The sequence below is a fragment of the Pyrus communis genome, chromosome 1 (assembly GCF_963583255.1).
Source record: "Pyrus communis chromosome 1, drPyrComm1.1, whole genome shotgun sequence".
In the NCBI taxonomy this organism is placed as follows: Eukaryota; Viridiplantae; Streptophyta; class Magnoliopsida; order Rosales; family Rosaceae; genus Pyrus; species Pyrus communis.
The window spans coordinates 17,804,739-17,824,610 of NC_084803.1; the positions used below are offsets into that span (position 1 = coordinate 17,804,739).

At 36.6% G+C, this 19,872-nt stretch overlaps 1 protein-coding gene across 1 annotated transcript; it reads left to right on the top strand.

Moving 5' to 3' along the window:
• Positions 1-3,864: 3,864 nt before the first annotated feature.
• Positions 3,865-11,028, top strand: LOC137715517 (BEL1-like homeodomain protein 4). The gene is made up of 5 exons (XM_068454870.1): positions 3,865-4,220; positions 4,544-6,020; positions 7,148-7,533; positions 8,538-8,598; positions 10,306-11,028. The coding sequence occupies exons 2-5, from the start codon at positions 4,656-4,658 to the stop codon at positions 10,933-10,935; spliced, it is 2,442 nt and encodes an 813-aa protein (XP_068310971.1). The 5' UTR covers positions 3,865-4,220; positions 4,544-4,655; the 3' UTR covers positions 10,936-11,028.
• Positions 11,029-19,872: the final 8,844 nt, after the last annotated feature.

Sequence of the window (19,872 nt, forward strand, 5' to 3'; positions counted from 1 at the left end):
CTAATCACTCTTTCGTTTCTCTCTTATTCTCTGCCTATATTATTGCCAACAATTATGTATTTTTAAATTCATTTATTAATTAAAAGGGTATAATTATGCACGGAACTTACTCAAAATGTCATTAGTAATTATCAATCAATCGTTGAAAAAATAGATTCACGGGTTTGCCTTCGCTTGCTGTTGAGGCCCAAAACTAAATGTCACATACTAGCCCAGTCAAGTCTCAAATCCCAATCGCTATGTGAGCCTTAAACCAAGCCCAAAACACATGCAAAGGTGTGAAATCAAGAAAAAAAAATTTACAATCATGCCACACTATGGTTTTTAAGTCGGACGTTTATATAAATCATGCCATGCCCACGCAAATCCATGCATATTTAGCACGCCAAGTCTTATCATGCTAATCATTATTCATGCTAAAGTAAACCCAAGGCACACGCCCGGGGCTTGTTAAGTGAATTGTGGTGAGGATGGTTAAGGAAGATTGTTGGGCCTTCGTGGAACCAAAATTATAGAAGACTTTGAGTTGCTTGGGAGCCTAAAGATCCAAGTTCATAACCCTTGTAATCCATGTGGGCAAGCCTGAGAGAAAATCAAATTTAGTTTCCCTTTTCCCTAGCAAACTAACCTAACTTAGTTAGGAATGAACCAAGCACTGATCCTTACAGTCAAATGAAAGCCTAGCAAACAAGCATTTAATGAAGTGAGAAGCTGATTTTCCCTTCCCAACTCATGCAGAAAACCAACACACGAAAGCTAAGAGGCACATTACCAAAAGTAATGCATGTGGAAGGCTAACCCTGGAAAGCAGTGCCTTGTGAAAAAAGCATGATACGGGTTTTACGAGGTAGCAGCACCCAGCTATCTTGCACCAAAATGGAAGTGGTAGAAGAACTAGGGAGAAAAGGGAGAGAATACCAAGCCACAATTAGAGATTCCTTAGGAACTCTAGAACGGAATCAGTCAACTACAAATATAGGTTATAAGCCTTAGAGAAAGGGATTCATGAGAACACAAAGCCTCAAAGCCTAGAGGGCATCACACCTGTAACCATGGAGTTTTTTCATGGTTTTCCTCTGTATATCCTAGCATCAGAAGCCTTGTTACCACACTAGGAAACCCAAATTACCCAATCTAGAACACTACACGACACAACCAAGCAAACTTTCTCTCTCTCTCATGCTAAACTGATAAACTTCTAGCTTCCACAACATGTCTCATTTGAGCAAACCATTATTTCTTAATCATGCTATCTTCGAGTCATTGATCCAACCGGTATATATCTTAAGATATGCTAATTTTTTCAAGATATTCCGGGACTTGGTACGAAACCGAGCCAAGGAAGACAAGAGGACGTTCTCAAAGCCCAAATCCACTTTGACCTAAAAGTCCCCCAACATTTGTATAAGCACCACCATCATTGTAAGTCATCGCGATTTCAACTCTAACGATATCTTAACTGTCTTCATTGATCATGGAGGGGTTTTTACTGGTTTTCCTTTGCTCATGAACTCATCCCCAAACTCGTGATTTCTCATCCATGATCAATGACGACATTTAAGCGATGACGGTGGAGCTGAAATCTCACGATGGTTTACAGTAATGGTGCTGCTTATACTATTCAATTTGTGTTCAGTGGAAAGCTTCCCAAATCAAAATAATAATAAGGCTAAATCTTAAAAATGTAATGGAATTTGCCTCCTGACATTTCATATTGGTTATGAAGTCGACATAATGAAGTAAGAGTATATTTACATATATGAAATAAAAAATAAGTGACAACCTCGTAAAGAATTAGAGTGATGATGTAGGGGAATGCATATTTACTTTAAAGTGTGTACCCTTTTTTTCAGAAATAAGAATAATAAACAAGGCTAAACTCCAACAAAGTGTTTAAATGAAATTAGAACTAATTAGATTATTGAATACCCTTGCACAAAACATATTTGACTTTTCATCGTTAAAAATGCGAGGACCGTTTTGGTTGGTTGTAAAAATTAAAGTTGATTTCGATTCACCCTTTTCTATTTCCTACCTCCCCCTACGAATAAGTAATGGTATTCCCTACCTAGTTCACGAAATCCGTAACTTGCAGAGTGTATTAATCTAGTGCACAAACTAATATTTTACTCAAATTTTGCTTTCAAGTATAACACAACATGTAATTCAGATTAATAATTTGACAACACGAAATATAGTACATCAGATAATACTACTCTGTAGTTTTTACACCAAAAAGGATAAGGCACAGATAACATCTGTGAAGATCAAAGGTCACGCCAAAAGAGTAGTGGAATTTGCCATCTTGACATTGTCAATCCCATAAAGCGGTTAAGTGTGATTTTCAGACCCAAAATTACCCAACTTCTCTTGATCCCAACCTCTCGCACGTGCCAGCCATCCTTTGTGAGCACGCTTTCCTTATTTATTATTATTATTATTTATTTATTTTACAACAATAGCATTAGTAAGTTAAATTGTTAATTATTAAAGGAGAGAATATCGGTGGGGATTGAACCTGCATTAGGGTGCATAAGCATCATCGCTTTCCTTATTAATAAACACAATATTTTTCTCTCTTCCTTGGAATAACTACTTGTATAATATGGATTCGCCGTTACAATGACATCCCGTATTAATAATACAAGAACACTAAAAAAAATAATACATATCCTTTGCCTTGTGTGCGTCCATGCTATACTTCTTCTCCGACTTTCTTCTTCATCTTCTTCTTCCCTCTGCCTTGTGCGCATCCATCTCTCTCTCTCTCTCTCTCTCTCTCTCTCTCTCTCTCTCTCTCTCTCTTACTATGGCTGGGTTATTAATGCGATGGTCTATCACTCAAAGTGACCAAAATGCTCCTGCCAAACGAATGAGCTTTGCCCACGCAACATAATGATTGGCATGGGTATCACGGTCATTTGGACAATCAAGGGATGGTGGTAGTTTCGATCATTGAGATGACTTTCTACTCACCTTATCTTATTTTATTCCGTAGTTTGCGTTGGTTTCCAAAAGGACCCCCATAAAATGACAATAGTAGCCGACATCTGAAAAGGGTATATTGTCATTTCACAATGCAAAAATAACATAATATTTCCCTTTTTAAGTGGAGAAATTTTAATTACTATAACGAAAAGAAAAAAAATGATTCGAACGTGAGTTCAATAGAACATATTATCTTAACAAATTGTCTTACTCTACAGATTTGTCTACAATACTTGCATTTATGATGTGCAATAACCATCTTGATTGTATTAAATACATATATTCACATAAATAATATTAAATACATGAAAATATTATAATCATTTCCTAATATACATTAAATTATTAAAAATATAACCAAGTTTTAAATAAATAGTCAAATTTCATATACCGATGACATAACAATCAAATATTGCATATATATTAATAAGATACTAAGGATATAAAGATCAGATACTAACTACAAAATAATCATATTTTGACAACAGGACTCAAATATCAATAATATAGTGAAAAATTAATTATCTCAGTTCAAATTTGAAAACTAATTATTTTGACAAATTTCTCGAATTTTAGCACACTCATGAGGCCATGACTTCCATTTTTTTTTGGACGAAAGTACCCTCAACCATTGCATTTCAAATGGAGGACATGAGGGTCATTGGAAACAAAAGTCTATAAATTAAGTTTCATCCTTTTTCCAAATTTGTTTGATATGTAATGATATTCTTTTAATGATTTTAAAAAGTTGTAGGCGAATAGAAGCATAAATAAATATATAATACTGATGTGGAAAAGAATAGGAGCTGATGAAGTAGAAGAATAGCGACCGCTTCTCTTTCTCTTTTGTTTGTTGCTCTCTCTCTCTCTCTCTCTCTCTCTCTCTCTCTCTTGAAGCCAATAAGCTATAGCTGCGTTTGTTGGTTAAGTTGAGAGAGATATTAGTGAGGAGTCTCCCAAAGAAAGCCACCATTTTTATTTTTATATTTGCAGACAAAGCACTCCCTCTCTTGCTACAGCCTCTTTTTTTCAGAAGGGTTGAAGGTGATTGCAAAAACACTCGCTGCAAAGAGCAAAAAAGGAGAAAGAGAAAGACAGACGACAGACAGAGCGACAACACAAACAAGTGTGAGAGAGAGAGAGAGAGAGGAATTCAAGAAGCTTTCAATACCACAGAAGGGAAAACGATGTCTGAGAGCTTTACACGCTTTCATACTCTGCAACTCCTAGAGGTATATATATTATATATGTGCATATAAATATACTAGATGATGATGATGGTGATGAACAAATCCGAAAATGATAAAAGTACAGATGAAAAGAGAAAACAAAAATTAAAGAAAAACAACACCAACAAAGAGTAGTAGTACTATCCATTTCATCATTCCTTTCTGCTCTCTCTCTCTTTATTACTATATATATTGTTTATAATAATTCTTCTCTTATTGCTATATTTAATCAGCTTCATGAATTAATGAGTACTCAAATTACCCTTCCATGATGGGTATTGTTTGTTTTTTGCGTGTGTTTCACCGATCCATTTTGAATTGAACAGTAAATCAAGTGTGAAAAGAGAGGGAAGTGAGTACAAAGGCAACAAGGGGAAGAAGAGAGAGAGAGAGAGAGAGAAATATGATGAGGAAGAAGATCAGTACTAGTTTTATAATATGGGCATAGCAACTTTACCGCCACTCCCACCACCGCCACCAAAGGGAAATCTTCATCACCACCACTACTCAATTGATTCAGAAAACTACTACAATCCTCCTAATTCTATGTCCCAAGACTACCACCAAGGCATCTTCACCTTCTCTAATGGCTTCGAGAGATCGGCTATGACAAGCCACCAAGAACAACAGCGGCAGCAACAACACCACTTGGCACAGCAGATCCGGAGGGAAAAGCTGAGGGTGCATGGCTTCGAAACCCCTGCCCCGTCGCCACTTGTTGGCCTAGACGAGGAAGAATCCAGTGGCCTCCCAGCATATGAAACCGCCGGGATGTTGTCTGAGATGTTCAATTACCCTCCAGGCAGCGGCCCTGCTGGGGCTGCCGAACTACTAGGGCATCCAATGTCAACCAACTATCGGATGATGCCTCAGCCGCAGCAGACTGCTGCCGTGTCTGCTGCGGCCGACTGGTACGGAAGAGTGGGTGGTGGTGGGCTGGGACCATTGGGAGATTCAAAAAATCAGCACCATCCCCAGATTTCAACAATTAATGCAGACTCAGCGGCAGCCATGCAGCTTTTCCTAATGAACCCATCACAACCAAGATCGCCTTCTCCTCCTCCTTCTCACACCACTTCTTCCACCCTTCACATGTTGCTTCCAAACCCATCCACCACCACCACCAATTCACTCCAAGGGTTTTCCGCCGCGTCCGGAGGAGCGGCTTTTGGTCAATTCACTTGGGTTCCTGAGAGTCATCAAGGCCATGAAGGAGGAGGCAATACCGCTTGCGGCGGTGGTGAAATTGGTGGGGTTGTGGAAGGCCAAGGACTTTCATTGTCTCTATCAACTTCTTTGCAGCACTTGGAGGCAGCAAAAGCTAACGAATTCGGGATGGGATCGGAGAGTGCTAGTAACTTATTGTATTACAATAATCAAGGAGATCATCAAAATGAAGGTTCTAGTACTCAATACAAGAATTTGGTTTCCCATCATCATCAGGCATTGCATAGTTTGCAGCAAGGTGGCGTTGTAGGCGGTCATCATGTCGGTTTCGGGTCGTCGTCATCATCGTTCGGAGTTGTGAACGTGTTGAGGAACTCCAAGTATGTGAAGGCTGCCCAAGAATTGTTGGAAGAGTTTTGCAGTGTAGGGAGGGGTCAGCTCAAGAAGAGCAAGTTTGGTGGTAGTACTAGTGGTAGGCATAACACCACCACAAACCCTAGTTCCAATCCAGCTGGCACTAGTGGCAGCGGCGGTGGTGCCTCTTCATCTTTATCAAAGGATGTGCCTCCGTTGTCAGCCGCTGATAGGATTGAACATCAACGAAGGAAAGTTAAACTATTGTCCATGCTTGATGAGGCATGTAATCTCTCTCTCTCTCTCTCTCTTCAAAGACTTCTCCTTTTTTATTGAAGACCTTATTGTTTTTTTTTTTTCCTCCCAAGTCAGCGGGACAAACACAGAAAATTCCGGCCACTTACAATTATTTATTAAAATGATAATATATTTCACTGATCAAAATGGGATTGGTGCTGGCTTTAAGCTAGTATACATTTTGGATTTATGTTTAATTAGGATCTAGGAAAACGTGAAACACTGCTACTTATAGGTAAGTATGTGCTTAGCAATAAGCAACATTATTTTGATCGGGCAGACCATTAATCAATCAATCAATCATATGGTGTATACTTAGCTTCATATCATCATATTACGTATAGGAAGATATTTATGTATGTGAGTGCCTCTCTGGGTTATGATCATACCGTACATAGTAATTTTTCGAGGAAGCTATTGGTATTATAACTTAATTAATTAATTGACCCTGTTTTTATTTTTTTATATCAACAAGTGTGTAAGTTTTGTATATGTAAATAATATTTTTATAGTTGGAATTAACGATCATTTTTTTGCCGTACCACTAATTTGATATATGCATTTGTTCTCTTCTTTAATCAAGATAAAAAACATCCTTCTCAAAAAAAAATTTTGTAGCATAATTATAATACTCTGAAAATAAGAAGACCCACTCTCTCTCTCATTTGATATGACTGTTACACTCTCATTTCTTATGTTTTAATTTTCTCGTACTCAACTTTTCTTGTTGTAGTCACCTTCTTGTTTTCTTTTGTTACACTTTGTAGCTACCCTCTCTAATCTAACATGATCTAGACTTCTTATCTGCTTCTAAAGTTGCTTAGTTACTATCAACATGCGTGTTGCCTTCTTTGGTCAAAACCTTTTGTTGGTTGTGGAGGAAGATTAATTAACCATGAAAATTGATCTTTAAATTAAGTCGCATATTATACATGATTTAATTTATTTCTTTTTCTTTTTGTTTATGTTTATTTCAAGCCATCAAGTCACTCCAACTTCTTAAAAATGTGAACATTTAAGGCCTCAAGAGATTGTGACTTGCCAGTAACTCCGACATTTGCATTTAATACGTACATGTATAGTTAATGTCGATTACATGTGCATGGTTGCAGGTGGATCGAAGGTACAATCACTACTGCGAACAAATGCAGATGGTGGTAAACGCATTCGATCTGGTGATGGGTTTCGGAGCGGCGGTGCCGTACACAGCCTTAGCTCAAAAGGCCATGTCAAGACATTTTCGGTGCCTAAAGGACGCGATCACTGCACAGTTGAAGCACAGCTGTGGGCTACTTGGAGAGAAAGATGGTGCGGGAACCTCAGGAATAACAAAAGGAGAGACCCCAAGGCTGAAGCTTCTAGAGCAAAGCCTAAGACAGCAAAGAGCATTTCATCAAATGGGCATGATGGAACAAGAAGCTTGGAGGCCCCAACGGGGCCTGCCGGAACGCTCAGTCAACATCTTGAGAGCCTGGCTTTTTGAGCATTTTCTTCACCCGTGCGTTGCCTTTCACCATACTCTTTTAGCTTTACTTGCTTATTATGATAAATAGTTTATGAAAATGACCGTCATGCTATTACATAGGCAACTCTTATTTCAAAGCACACTATCAAGTTAACAGTCTATCAAAGTTAAAAATGATATTTAAGCACACGCAAAATGACTACAATTGTTGATATATATGTTTTAACATAGAGGTGTGTGCTATCATCATGTGTGTGGGACACGTCTATATTAGATTTTATTCTAGCAATATAATTAGTATATGTGTCTAGTTATCAGCACTCTTTGTATATGATAAGACAACGCTTTGCATAGTAGGCTTTTAGCTGTCATTTGGACCATTAATTATGTTGATTTTTACTTATAATTACGTGTCATAAATGTCTAGGTGAAAACATAAATATGGTAATGAAACATTACTTATATTAGTCTAAGTAATGTTTTGTTTTGGTCGAAATTAGTCCAAGTAACGGTAAGTCTTTTATATATGATAGGTACTGATAGCATTAACTAGTTAACTAATTAAGTCAAGCTACGTACAAGTCTTTTCTGATTACTGCTAAAAGGGCTCGTAATTACTTGGGATGTTGTGTAGTCAGCCAAAAGCTGTGGAAAAGAAAATGCATTAATTCACTAAAGCTTCATCATGTCTCTCTCTTTCTCTCTCTTAGAAAATAAGAGAGAGAGAGAGAGAGAGAGAGAGAGAGAGAGAGAGAGAGAGAGAGAGAGAGAGGAGATTGTACAGTCGAAGATAGCTACTCTGTTAGGTCTTGTTGTTGTGGTGGCACAGATCAAGCGCTGATGGGCTGAGCTAGGTAGCGATCGATCGGGACTGATATCTTCTCGTCTTAGATTCTCACGCCCTTGCAGATGTTAAAAAGAGAAATATATTTTAACCTCATGCAGGCTTAGGGGTACAGAATGAGAAAGCATACTAACTCTTTATACGGTTCAGGCAAGGACACTGATGTCATTTTCTTTTCTGGTCTCTTTCTCAGGTATCCAAGCGATGCTGATAAGCATCTGTTGGCTCGACAGACTGGACTATCCAGAAATCAGGTAATTATTTAAGTTTTGGCTTCATCTTTTATATATATATATATATATATATATATATATATATATATAATTACTATTAGCATTCTAAAAATCTCAATTAGCACTCTAAATTTTTTATAATTAGAAAGAGAAATACACTTGTGAGAAATGTAGAATGTGATTTTTAAAGTGTTAATAACAATTATCTATATATATTAATATGTACGTACGGTATATGAACATTTAGGGACTATATATTCACTATACATAACTCTTATATAGTTCATTGTTTCTTTCATTTTTTCTTCAGTATCTGAGGGTCCTATACGTTAAATGCATTGTCCCTCCGGGATATTTACCATTTCGTTTTTGCAACTGTATAAAGGAAATCTTGCTAAGAAAGGGCTCCTGTGTATGCATTAAGTTAAAAGTTCATAATATATAGACTGTCGAGTTAACGAAGAAGAAGGAAATGATAGGTAGCTAGATAGAAAGACGAGATGGGATCATGGGAGGGAAGGGACCAGCAGTAGGTTCAGAAGAACTTATATGGGTTTGGATTTTATTTCTCTGGGTTTCTAATTAAGCTTTTCTGTTGAAGAAAGGCAATGTGTTTTCTCTGCCCCTTTCTTTCTTCTTTTAACTTTTTTATTTGTTAAATTTCTTTCTTCTTTAACTTTGGATTCTTTTAACTCCTTGACATAAAATCTGATAAGAGTGAAAACCAACCCCACAACTACAAACAATAAAAAAGAGTTGTGCCATGCAAGTACATAACAGATGAGACATGAGAGTTTGCAGCTTTGATTCTCTCTCTCTCTCTCTCTCTCTCTCACACACACTCACATCAAATGACACCTTCCCTACCACATCTTATCATTCAAGAACCTTAAGTTAAAAGACAAAATAAATGCTCCCACTTCAATGGGTCATAGCAAATCAAAGCTATTCATAATATCTTTAATTAACTATGGCAAGTTCATCTATTGTTTCATCATTAGGTCTTTAAACATAGTAGGCTTTAGCAATGTTACTAAGTAGTGTCTTTTGCATTGATTATGTTTTTTCTTCACTTCAATGTGGTTTATTTGACAAAAAAAATGTGGTTTTCATTGTTTGCTTGAAAAGCCAAAACATATTAGTTACAAAAATCTTAAAACATGTCATAATTTGGAGGTAGTTTTTCTCTCACCTTTATAGAGAAAAAAGATGCTTGGCCTTTATTCAAATCTTTTTTCTCTAAAATAAAATTATTATTACTAAGGTGAGGGAGTTTCGAAACTATGACAATAAGTTAGAGGAGGTGGAGTTTCGAATCTATGATGCATGGGTGAAAACCCAACACTCTATCTCCTAAGACGTTGGACCACATGCAGCCTTTAATCAAATCTTACTACAACATACAACAATGCTTGTTATAATAAAATATGCATTTTTGGCATCATATATAGTGATCAATCAGTATTGGTAGTAGAACAACTTACATGAAATGAGTTCATCGCCATGTGACATCATAATTTAATAATACAATAATATGTGGTGAAAAACTTACACATATCAATTTATTGAAACGGAACTATACGTTGATGGTGAATCCGTTCAATATAAGTAATTCTTGTATAGTGATAAACCCATGGTTTGACTGTTATAAAATCGAGAGACTGATTAATTGCATTAATAACTTTGATGCATGACCTTAATAATAAAGTGATTTGGTTTTAAATGCAGGTCTCAAATTGGTTCATAAATGCTAGGGTTCGATTGTGGAAACCCATGGTGGAAGAGATGTACCAGCAAGAAGCCAATGAAGAAGAAGAAGAAATAGGAGGAGGAGGAGGAGGAGCTGCTAGTGCAACAGCAGATCAAGAGAGAGAACGTAACAACAATGCTGGCCTCTCTGCACAAACTCCAACGCCTACAATGACAACTGCCACGACACCACCACCAACAACAAATTCGCCAACAGGTAAAAGATCTGATATCAATGCCTCTGAAAACGACTCTTCACTCATAGCAATCAATAGGCATCAAAAACAGCAGCAGCACCACCCCATGATCTCCACCACCACCTCCTCCGCGGTGGCGCCGCCTGCTTCCCAGTGCTTCACCGCCGCTGCTGCCGACAACACGTGTCGCAGTTATGGGACCACCTCGGGTAATGCAAATATTGCAGCTCATCATGATCATCAAAATAGTAGTAATATCGGTTCTTCTACGCTTATAAGCTTCGGGACCACCACGGCAGCTGGTGACGTGTCACTCACTCTAGGGCTCCGCCATGCTGGTGGTGGTGGTGGAAGCAATATGCCCGACAAGAATTCTTCTTCTTTCTCCATTAGGGACTTCGGGGGCTGTTAAGCAATTAATCAGCCACTTATCTTCATTGAGTAATATATCAAACTTCTATAGACAATAGTAAAAAGAAAAGAAAAAACATCTTTAATTAGTTTCTTTATCTTTTTTTCATTATTCTTTTAATTTCATCACTCACTCACTCACTCACTCACTCACTCTCTCTCTCTCTCTCTCTCTCTCTCTCTCTCTCTCTCTCTCTCTATATATATATATATATATATTATAATTATATATCTATACAACTTCCATTCTATGAAGAAAGATACATGGTGAGAAAAGTAGCATTAAGTAATTAGTTGGGGTCTATTGTAATTGTATAGTAGATGGTTTTGCAATTTTTGTTTCTTTTTTTTTAAACTCTATGTACTTTAATTAGGTCAGGTACCTTGATAGGAGGTATTTACTAGAATAATATCATGAAATTAAATCATATTTGGAGAAGGGGAAGGAGAGTTACTTTGCACTATATATTCATCATATAAATTGGCTAATGAAGGGATAACTATTATGATCATATATATTTTCTCATACTCCTATCCTCCCTCTACACAATTTTATTTATTTCTGATTTTTAATCAAATAAATTAAAGGAGAATCAATGAACAAAAATAGATAGGAGCATATAGAAAGGGAAAACACGTGTGAAATTATTTCCCTTAATCCATCCTCCATGATCGAGTATTCAACAACAAACAATAAATTTATGACTGATTTGTAAATGTTATAGCTAGCCAAAAATCTAAATACTAGCACTACTAGAAATTACTATTGCCTACAAAATTTTGCCCGACGAACCCAAATTTGTTGGGTCAAGTTGTTTTACCCAACAAAAATTTCAGTTGGCCGAGCAAACATGGTCAACATTTAGGGTTTTGTCAGGGGTTTTGCATGACAGAGACATTTGGTCGGGCAAGAGTCCTTAATTTTGTTAGGCAAACATTTGGCGCAAAGGGAAAAAATGGCGTGTGGTGTGTGAAATATTGCCTAACAAACCATAAAAGGTTCTATCACGCAAAGGCTTAATTAGTTTTAGGGTTTTGTTTTGTCAAGTAAGTGGATATATAAAGTGAGAGACATGTTTGGCATATTAAATTCCTTCGATGAATTTTGCATTCTAAAACTAGTTTCCACGATCTAGCCGTCAAACTTGTTTGTATATACTTCGAAATCGGATACGCAAAAAATCACTAAAAACAAACATTCAGATTAGGAAATGGATGAAGAAGTCATACCTTCATCACTCCGATTCTCAACTCTTATCTTACCGGGTTGAGGAACGGCAGACGAGTGGTTCGCATTTGACAGAAGTGGAGGATTGGGGGGTTACGCATGCCAATTATGGCAACTAGGTCGCGGATGACATTTATGTAAAGTGTTTCGTTCTACGTTTTAGATTTAAATTTCATTACAATAAACAATGTTTAAATTATGATCGATAATCTAAATTGGTTTCTCTCGGTTTTTCTTGTAGACTTCTATGACGTAGAAGAAGGACGAGTACCTAGCCAACCTCCCCTAGCAGCAACCAGATAACCTAATGGAAGAGCTGACACTTGATCCAAATGTGTCTTTACAATTACTGTTGGACAGGGTTGGGCAACAGAAAGGCAAAGAAGTCCACAGCCTAGAAATGGGTCGGTTTGGGACCTCGAAGGTCTTGTCATTCATCTAGCTCTCATCCTCCGACCAAGACGTGCTCTAGATTGTATCAGGTGGAGATAAAGCTAGCGCGCTGATGAGAATAAGTTGAGCTCCAAAAAGAAAAAGAGGCGTACCTAAGAGAAAAAGGTACTCGTCAGCGAGAAAGTGTGCTCCAGCGCAACGAATATATCCGACAATACATTGCTGGGATAACCCAAGCAATCTCAACTTTTGGCATTCGCATTCCTGAGCCCTCGAGCAACCTTCGGGTGCCATTCCCTCTGCCACCTTAGCAACCACACAAGTATTTTAGGTTCTCGTTTAGTTTTTTTCTTTACATAATTGTAAGAACAATTTTTATTTTGAACAAATGACATTATCTTCACTAAGGGGAGGGGCTGGACTTAGCATCACAATGGGTTGACAATAATATGGTTCAAATTTCACCTTTGGCAAGAATCGAACCTAAGACCTCTCACTTACAAGTGAAGAAGAATATCACTAGACCGTAGTACTAAGTGGCAAGAACAATTTTATTTTGAATGTAATTAAATAATTTTTTTTTTAAGTTTCCATTAATTTAGTATTTTAGATTGATATAATTAGAATTAAATAAATTATTTACATTAAATATTGTTTTAATACCGAATACATTCTCAAAAAAATTTAAAAAGGTTAACTCGACGAATATTTGCCGAGCAAAGTTTTATTTTATTTTATTTTTTGGTTTAAAACAGTTATCCGATGAAAATATCATTGGGTCAATTTTTTAAGAGTATTTAAATTGGTGTAAGGCGATGAAACGACGTTGTCGAGTAAGATATTTTCATCAGATCAAGGCAGTCAATACACCTTTACCTAATGACTTCTTTCGTCAGGGAAACTCAATTTTCTCGGTGAATAACTTCTTTTCGTCGGGTAAGAGTTCAAGTGATGGCTTTTGCACGACCAACATTTCCCAATAGCCTAAAGTTTTAGACAACGGAACCCCATTTGACCTAACAAAAATTTTCTGTCCGGCAAGGGTTTTTTTCTTTTCTTTTTGTAGTGTTGTATAGAACCACATGGTGTGAGAACTGCACGTATACGTGAAGTTGAGTTTCAGTCATGTCGATATATTGTCAACTTGAGTAGATGTGTAGGGTACTGTATGTGGAGTCTCTTAGTGTGGCTCCAAGTTTCAGGAGGCTTTCCTTGATTGATTTCCCCTTTCAGGGGAGGTGAAGTACATTTGTCTAAATTTCCCTTCTCATGCGTGTAGGAGTTTGAGACCCTCTTATCCCACATTGGTCAACAATATTTTTTCACTAGCCTTTATATAGGCTTATTCCTTTTTCTTAGTAATTAGAACTTGGACCATTTGGAAATTGATTGAAGGCTTGGGTCTTATGGTTGTGTGGATTAGGCTTGATGATTATACTATAATATTAATATTAATTAATCAAGACAAGGGTTGATTAATAGACACAACTCTTTGGAAAGAGTTGTATAGCTTTAGATACATCCAAAAGGTGTTTGAAGAGGTATGAAGGAGCCTATATAACTGGAGTCCTCAGTTCCATCAATCTTCATCTTTTTCTTTCCCTTTGTCTTCCGTACAAAATTTCCAGAAAGTAAACACACAAAGCAATTCGCTAGAGTTCTATAATCCAGTGCGGGTTGTAGAATTAGGTAGTTGTATCCTGGTCGAGTAGACGTTGTAGAACCACAAGCACACGAGTGAGATGGAAATACTGTTCGAAGGACATAGCATTTGCGCTAGCCTCTACCTTCAATTCATTCAAGTTAGTATCATTTTAATTTTTTATTACTATAACATAATTGCATTCTGTATTACAAGTATTTTTTAATAATAAAGTATAAGTATTTCGGTTCTGTATTTCTGTTATTTTATTGTTTCTAAATTGTTCTCCAACAATCTTCGAACAGTATGGAACAATCGAGAACTAAACCTTATTCTGAGAAGCCTGAGAAATTTAATGGGGAGACTTCAAAAGATGGCAGCAGAAAATGTTGTTTTATTTGACAACCTTGAATTTGGCTAATGTTTTACGCGAGACTATACCTACTCCAGATGGAGAAAATATGTTTTCTGCAGAAACTTTAACGGCTATAGATGCCTGGAATCATAATGATTTCCTCTGCATAAACTATATTCTCAATGCATTAGATGATTCATTGTATGATGTCTATGTAGTATGCAAAATAGCCAAGGAACTTTGGGAATCACTTGAGAAAAAATATAAAACTGAGGATGCTGGTTCGAAGAAATTTATCGTGGGCAAATTTTTGGACTACAAAATGGTGGATTCCAAGTTCGTTGTCTCTCAAACTGAAGATCTCCAGAAAATCATCCATGACATTCATGTTGAAGGGATGGTGATCAATAAGTCTTTCCAAGTGGCGTTCTTTATAGAAAAACTGCCACCTTCTTGGAAAGAGTTCAAGAATTATCTCAAGCACAAACATAAAGAGATGACCCTTGAGGATCTCATTGTAAGGCTAAGAATAGAGGAAGATAACAGAAAGAATGAGAAGGGCCTGGTTTCGAGTATGGAAGCCAAGGCGAATGTTGTTGAAGGAAGTTCATCAAAGCAAAGGCCGAAGTTCCAGAAAACTAAGAAAAAGGAAAAACACTTTGTCCCTGGTGCGAAAGGCAAAGACTTCAAGAAAATCAAGGGAAGTTGCTGGGTTTGTGGAAAGCATGGCCATAGGGCTCAAGAATGTCGCCATCGAAGGGATCAAGGTCCTAGAAATCAAGGCAACAACAACCTCGCAAACCTGATTGAAAACAATGTGGATGCCTTGGCTGCAATGATTTCTGAAATCAACCTTGTATCTGATCACGCTGATTGGTGGATAAATACTGGTGCAACTCACCATGTGTGTGGTGACAGAAATATGTTCTCTTCGTACCAGAAAATCAAGGGAAACGAGCAGCTGTTTATGGGAAATGCATCTGCATCTGTCGTGGCTGGAATAGGGAAATGTGTTCTGAAATTCACTTCTGGAAAGGAATTAACCCTCCTTGATGTGCTACATGTCCCCGATATAAGGAAGAATCTTGTTTCTGGTCCTATCCTTAGTAATAAAGGATTCAAACTAGTTTTTGAGTCCAATAAGTTTGTACCAATTAAAGGGGGAATGTTTGTAGGGAAGGGTTACCTTGCTGATGGATTATTCAAACTAAATGTACTTGCTAATGCTATGAATGAAATAAATAATGCTTCTGCTTATATTGTTGATTCGTCTAATTTATGGCACTCTAGGTTAGGACATGTAAATTTTCGTTCACTTTTTAGAATGCATAATTTAGGTTTGCTGCCCAAAATTGATTATCTAGATAATGTTAAATGTGAGACTTGTACAGAATCGAAATTTGCGAGTCAAAACTTTAAATCAGTGCATGAAAAGTCCAATGATTTATTAGATTTAATTCATAGTGACTTGTGTGATTTTAGATCATATCCAACTCGTGGTGGAAAGAACTATTATGTAACATTTATAGATGATTTCAGTAAGTATTGTTATGTTTATTTACTTCATAGTAAAGATAAGACCTTGTATATGTTTAAGACATATAAGGCAGAAGTTGAGAATCAACTTAACAAGAAGATTAAAGTCTTAAGGTCCGATAGGGGAGGAGAATATGAGTCTCATGCCTTTCCTGAATTTTGTAATACACATGGCATAATTCATCAAACAACAGCCCCTTATACACCACAACAAAACGGTGTTGCCAAACGGAAAAAATAGGACTTTTAAAGACATGATCAATTCTATGTTGAATAGCTCTGGGCTTCCACACAATTTGTGGGGTGAAGTTTTACTTACTGAAAATAAAATTTTGAATCGAATTCCACCTAAAACGAGAAAGGAGTCACCATATGAATTATGGAAAGGAAGAACCCCGAACGTTTAAATTGCTTAAAGTGTGGGGTTGCCTAGCAAAAGTACAAGTCCCATTGCCAAAAAGAACAAAATTAGGGCCTAAAACTATAGATTGTGTTTTTATTGGTTTTGCATCTAATAGTTCAGCTCATAGATTCTTAGTTTTTCATTCCGAAGTCATTGATATACATGTCAATACTATTATAGAATCTATAAATGCAATATTTTTTGAGGATATATTTCCATACAAAATAGGCAAGTCTAATTTATTGAAAAAGAGATTACATGATGATGTATCTAAGGTTAATGACGAACCTAGAGAACATGATGATGGTTCATCCTCGTCTAGAGTTCAAGAAGAAGAAGTTGTTGAACCTAGAAGGAGTAAAAGGACAAAAATTCGAAAGGACTTTGGGCCTGATTTTGTGACCTTATTAACCGAGACAGAACCTCAATCATTCAAGGAGGCCATGTCCACTCCTGAAGCTCCATTTTGGAAGGATGCAGTTAACAGTGAGATAGATTCCATTATGCAAAATCATACATGGGAATTAGTCGATTTACCCCCTGGCAATAAGCCAATTAGGTACAAATGGATCTTTAAGAAGAAATTATAACCTGATGGTACGATTGACAAATATAAGGCTCGTTTGGTAGCTAAAGGATACCGTCAAAAACATGGTTTGGATTTCTTTGATACATACTCGCCTGTAACGAGAATTACGTCAATAAGATTGTTGATTGCTATAGCTGCACTCCATAACATGGAAATACATCAAATGGATGTAAAGACTGCATTCTTAAATGGAGACTTAGATGAGGAAATATATATGGAACAACCCGAGGGTTTTGTGGTTAAAGGTCAAGGACACAAAGTTTGTAAACTTGTGAAATCACTATATGGGCTTAAACAAGCTCCAAAGCAATGGCATGAAAAATTTGACCATATTATGATAACACACGGTTTTAAGATAAACGAGTGTGATAAGTGTGTCTACACAAAAACTCAAAATAATGCTTGCGTTATGTTGTGTTTATATGTAGATGATATGCTTATAATGGGAACTAACAAAGAGATAATAAATTGGACCAAGAAGATATTGAAATCAAGTTTCGATATGAAAGATCTTGGATTAGTTGATGTGATTCTTGGTGTAAAAATAAAAAGAAACCAAGAAGGATATATTCTTACACAGTCCCATTATATAGAAGCTACACTTAGAAAATATGGTCATTTGGAAAGTAAAGATTCAATTACTCCTTTTGATGCCAATAGCAAACTTAAGAAAAATAGAGGTGATGCTATATCTCAAAGTGAATACTCACAAGTTATTGGAAGTCTTATGTACATTATGAACTGTACAAGGCCTGATATAACATACTCAATGAGTAGACTGAGTATATATACATGCAATCATGGGCATGATCATTGCGAAACTTTAATTCGAGTATTGAGATACTTAAAGCATACAATGAATTATGGATTGCATTATACAAGGTATCCTCCTGTGCTTAAAGGATTTACTTATGCGAATTGGATATCAGATAGTAATGATACAAAATCCACAAGTGGATATGTATTTACTTTGGGAGGAGCAGCAATATCTTGGAAATCTTCTAAACAAACATGCATAGCCCGATCAACTATGGAATTAGAATTTATAGCTCTTGATATGGCTGGAGGAGAAGCTGAGTGACTAAGAGATTTTTTGGAGGATGTTTCCATATGGCCTAAACCTGTAACGGCAATATGTATACACTGTGATAGTTTAGCTGCACAATATCGAGCTAAAAATAGTGTATACAATGGGAAGTCTAGACAAATTAGACGAAGGCATAATACAATAAAGCAATGGCTCTCTAGTGGTGTAATTTCTATTGACTATGTTAAGTCAAAAGATAATATTGCGGATCCGCTTACTAAAGGTTTGTCTAGAGAGCAAGTTAAACATACATCGAGGGGAATGGGTTTAAAGCCAATAGAGTAAAATGAAACTGCCAAACGGAAACCTAACCTGGTTGATTGGAGATCACATGGTCTAGGTTCAATAGGCAAACTGGTTTGGCTAAATTCAAGAAGAAACACACTTACATACCCATTCCTATGATGGAAGAAGTGTGGTGACTGCTGATGATGTAGGATACATTAGTTTAATGATATTGATACTTGTAAATCAAGTGGAATAGTAGCAGCCTATTCTTAATCAATATCACCTATATGAGAGTAAATGTGGGGTCGCATTTATGAGAATTACATGGCTACATTCTCTAAAGCTCTCATGAATGCAGGATTTGTTCAGGACCAAAAAGAACACAAATGTATGAATTTGTGATGTGTAAATGTGGCATATGTTTTGCTTATTGTCTTGGTTTACTGCAGAGATGAACACTTCAAGATTTTATATTCAATGCGTCATCTAGTAAATCCGATAAGTATATACTAAGGTAGGTTCAAGTCCAAAAGACACCTCTCCTAATGTATGTCACATCTATTGTTTACTCTCGTATCTTAGTGTTTCTAGGAGTTTGAGACCCTCTTGTCCCACATTGGTCAACAGTATTTTTTCACTAGCCTTTATATAGGCTTATTCCTTTTGCTTAGTAATTAGAACTTGGACCATTTGGAAATTGATTGAAGGCTTGGGCCTTATGGTTGTGTGGATTAGGCTTGATGATTATACTATAATATTAATATTAATTAATATTAATTAATCAAGACAAGGGTTGATTGATAGACACAACTCCTTGGAAAAAGTTGTATCTCTTTGGAAAGAGTTGTATAGCTTCAGATACATCCAAAAGGTGTTTGAAGAGGTATGAAAGAGCCTATATAACTGGAGTTCTCAGTTCCATCAATCTTCATCTTTTTCTTTCCCTTTGTCTTCCGTACAAAATTTCCAGAAAGTAAACACACAAAGCAATTCGCTAGAGTTCTATAATCCAGTGCGGGTTGTAAAATTAGGTAGTTGTATCCTGGTCGAGCAAACGTTGTAGAACCACAAGCACACGAGTGGGACGGAAATACTGTTCAAAGGACATAGCGTTTGCGCTAGCCTCTACCTTCAATTCATGCAAGTTAGTATCATTTTAATTTTTTGTTACTATAACATAATTGCATTCTGTATTACAAGTATTTTTGAATAATAAAGTATAAGTATTTCGGTTCTGTATTTATGTTATTTTATTATTTCTAAATTGTTCTCCAACAATGCGTAGATAGAGATATTATTGACGGTTGAATACTTGGATTGGTCTATGATTGGTAAAAGGAAGTGAACTGAGTTTTCTGAACACATATTATATATTGAGATGCAATTATGGGAGGTTTTGCGTTTCAAATTAATTTCAGAGTAAATGGCTATGGATATTGAGTTATTTTCCATCATTGTTCATTTCAAGCTAGGGTCG

Coding starts and splice junctions, on each gene's coding strand:
- LOC137715517 (XM_068454870.1), top strand. CDS start 4,656: ATGGGCATAGCAACTTTACCGCCACTCCCACCACCGCCACCAAAGGGA. Junction 6,021..7,147: donor TATTGTCCATGCTTGATGAG/GCATGTAATCTC, acceptor GCATGGTTGCAG/GTGGATCGAAGGTACAATCA. Junction 7,534..8,537: donor TTTGAGCATTTTCTTCACCC/GTGCGTTGCCTT, acceptor TCTCTTTCTCAG/GTATCCAAGCGATGCTGATA.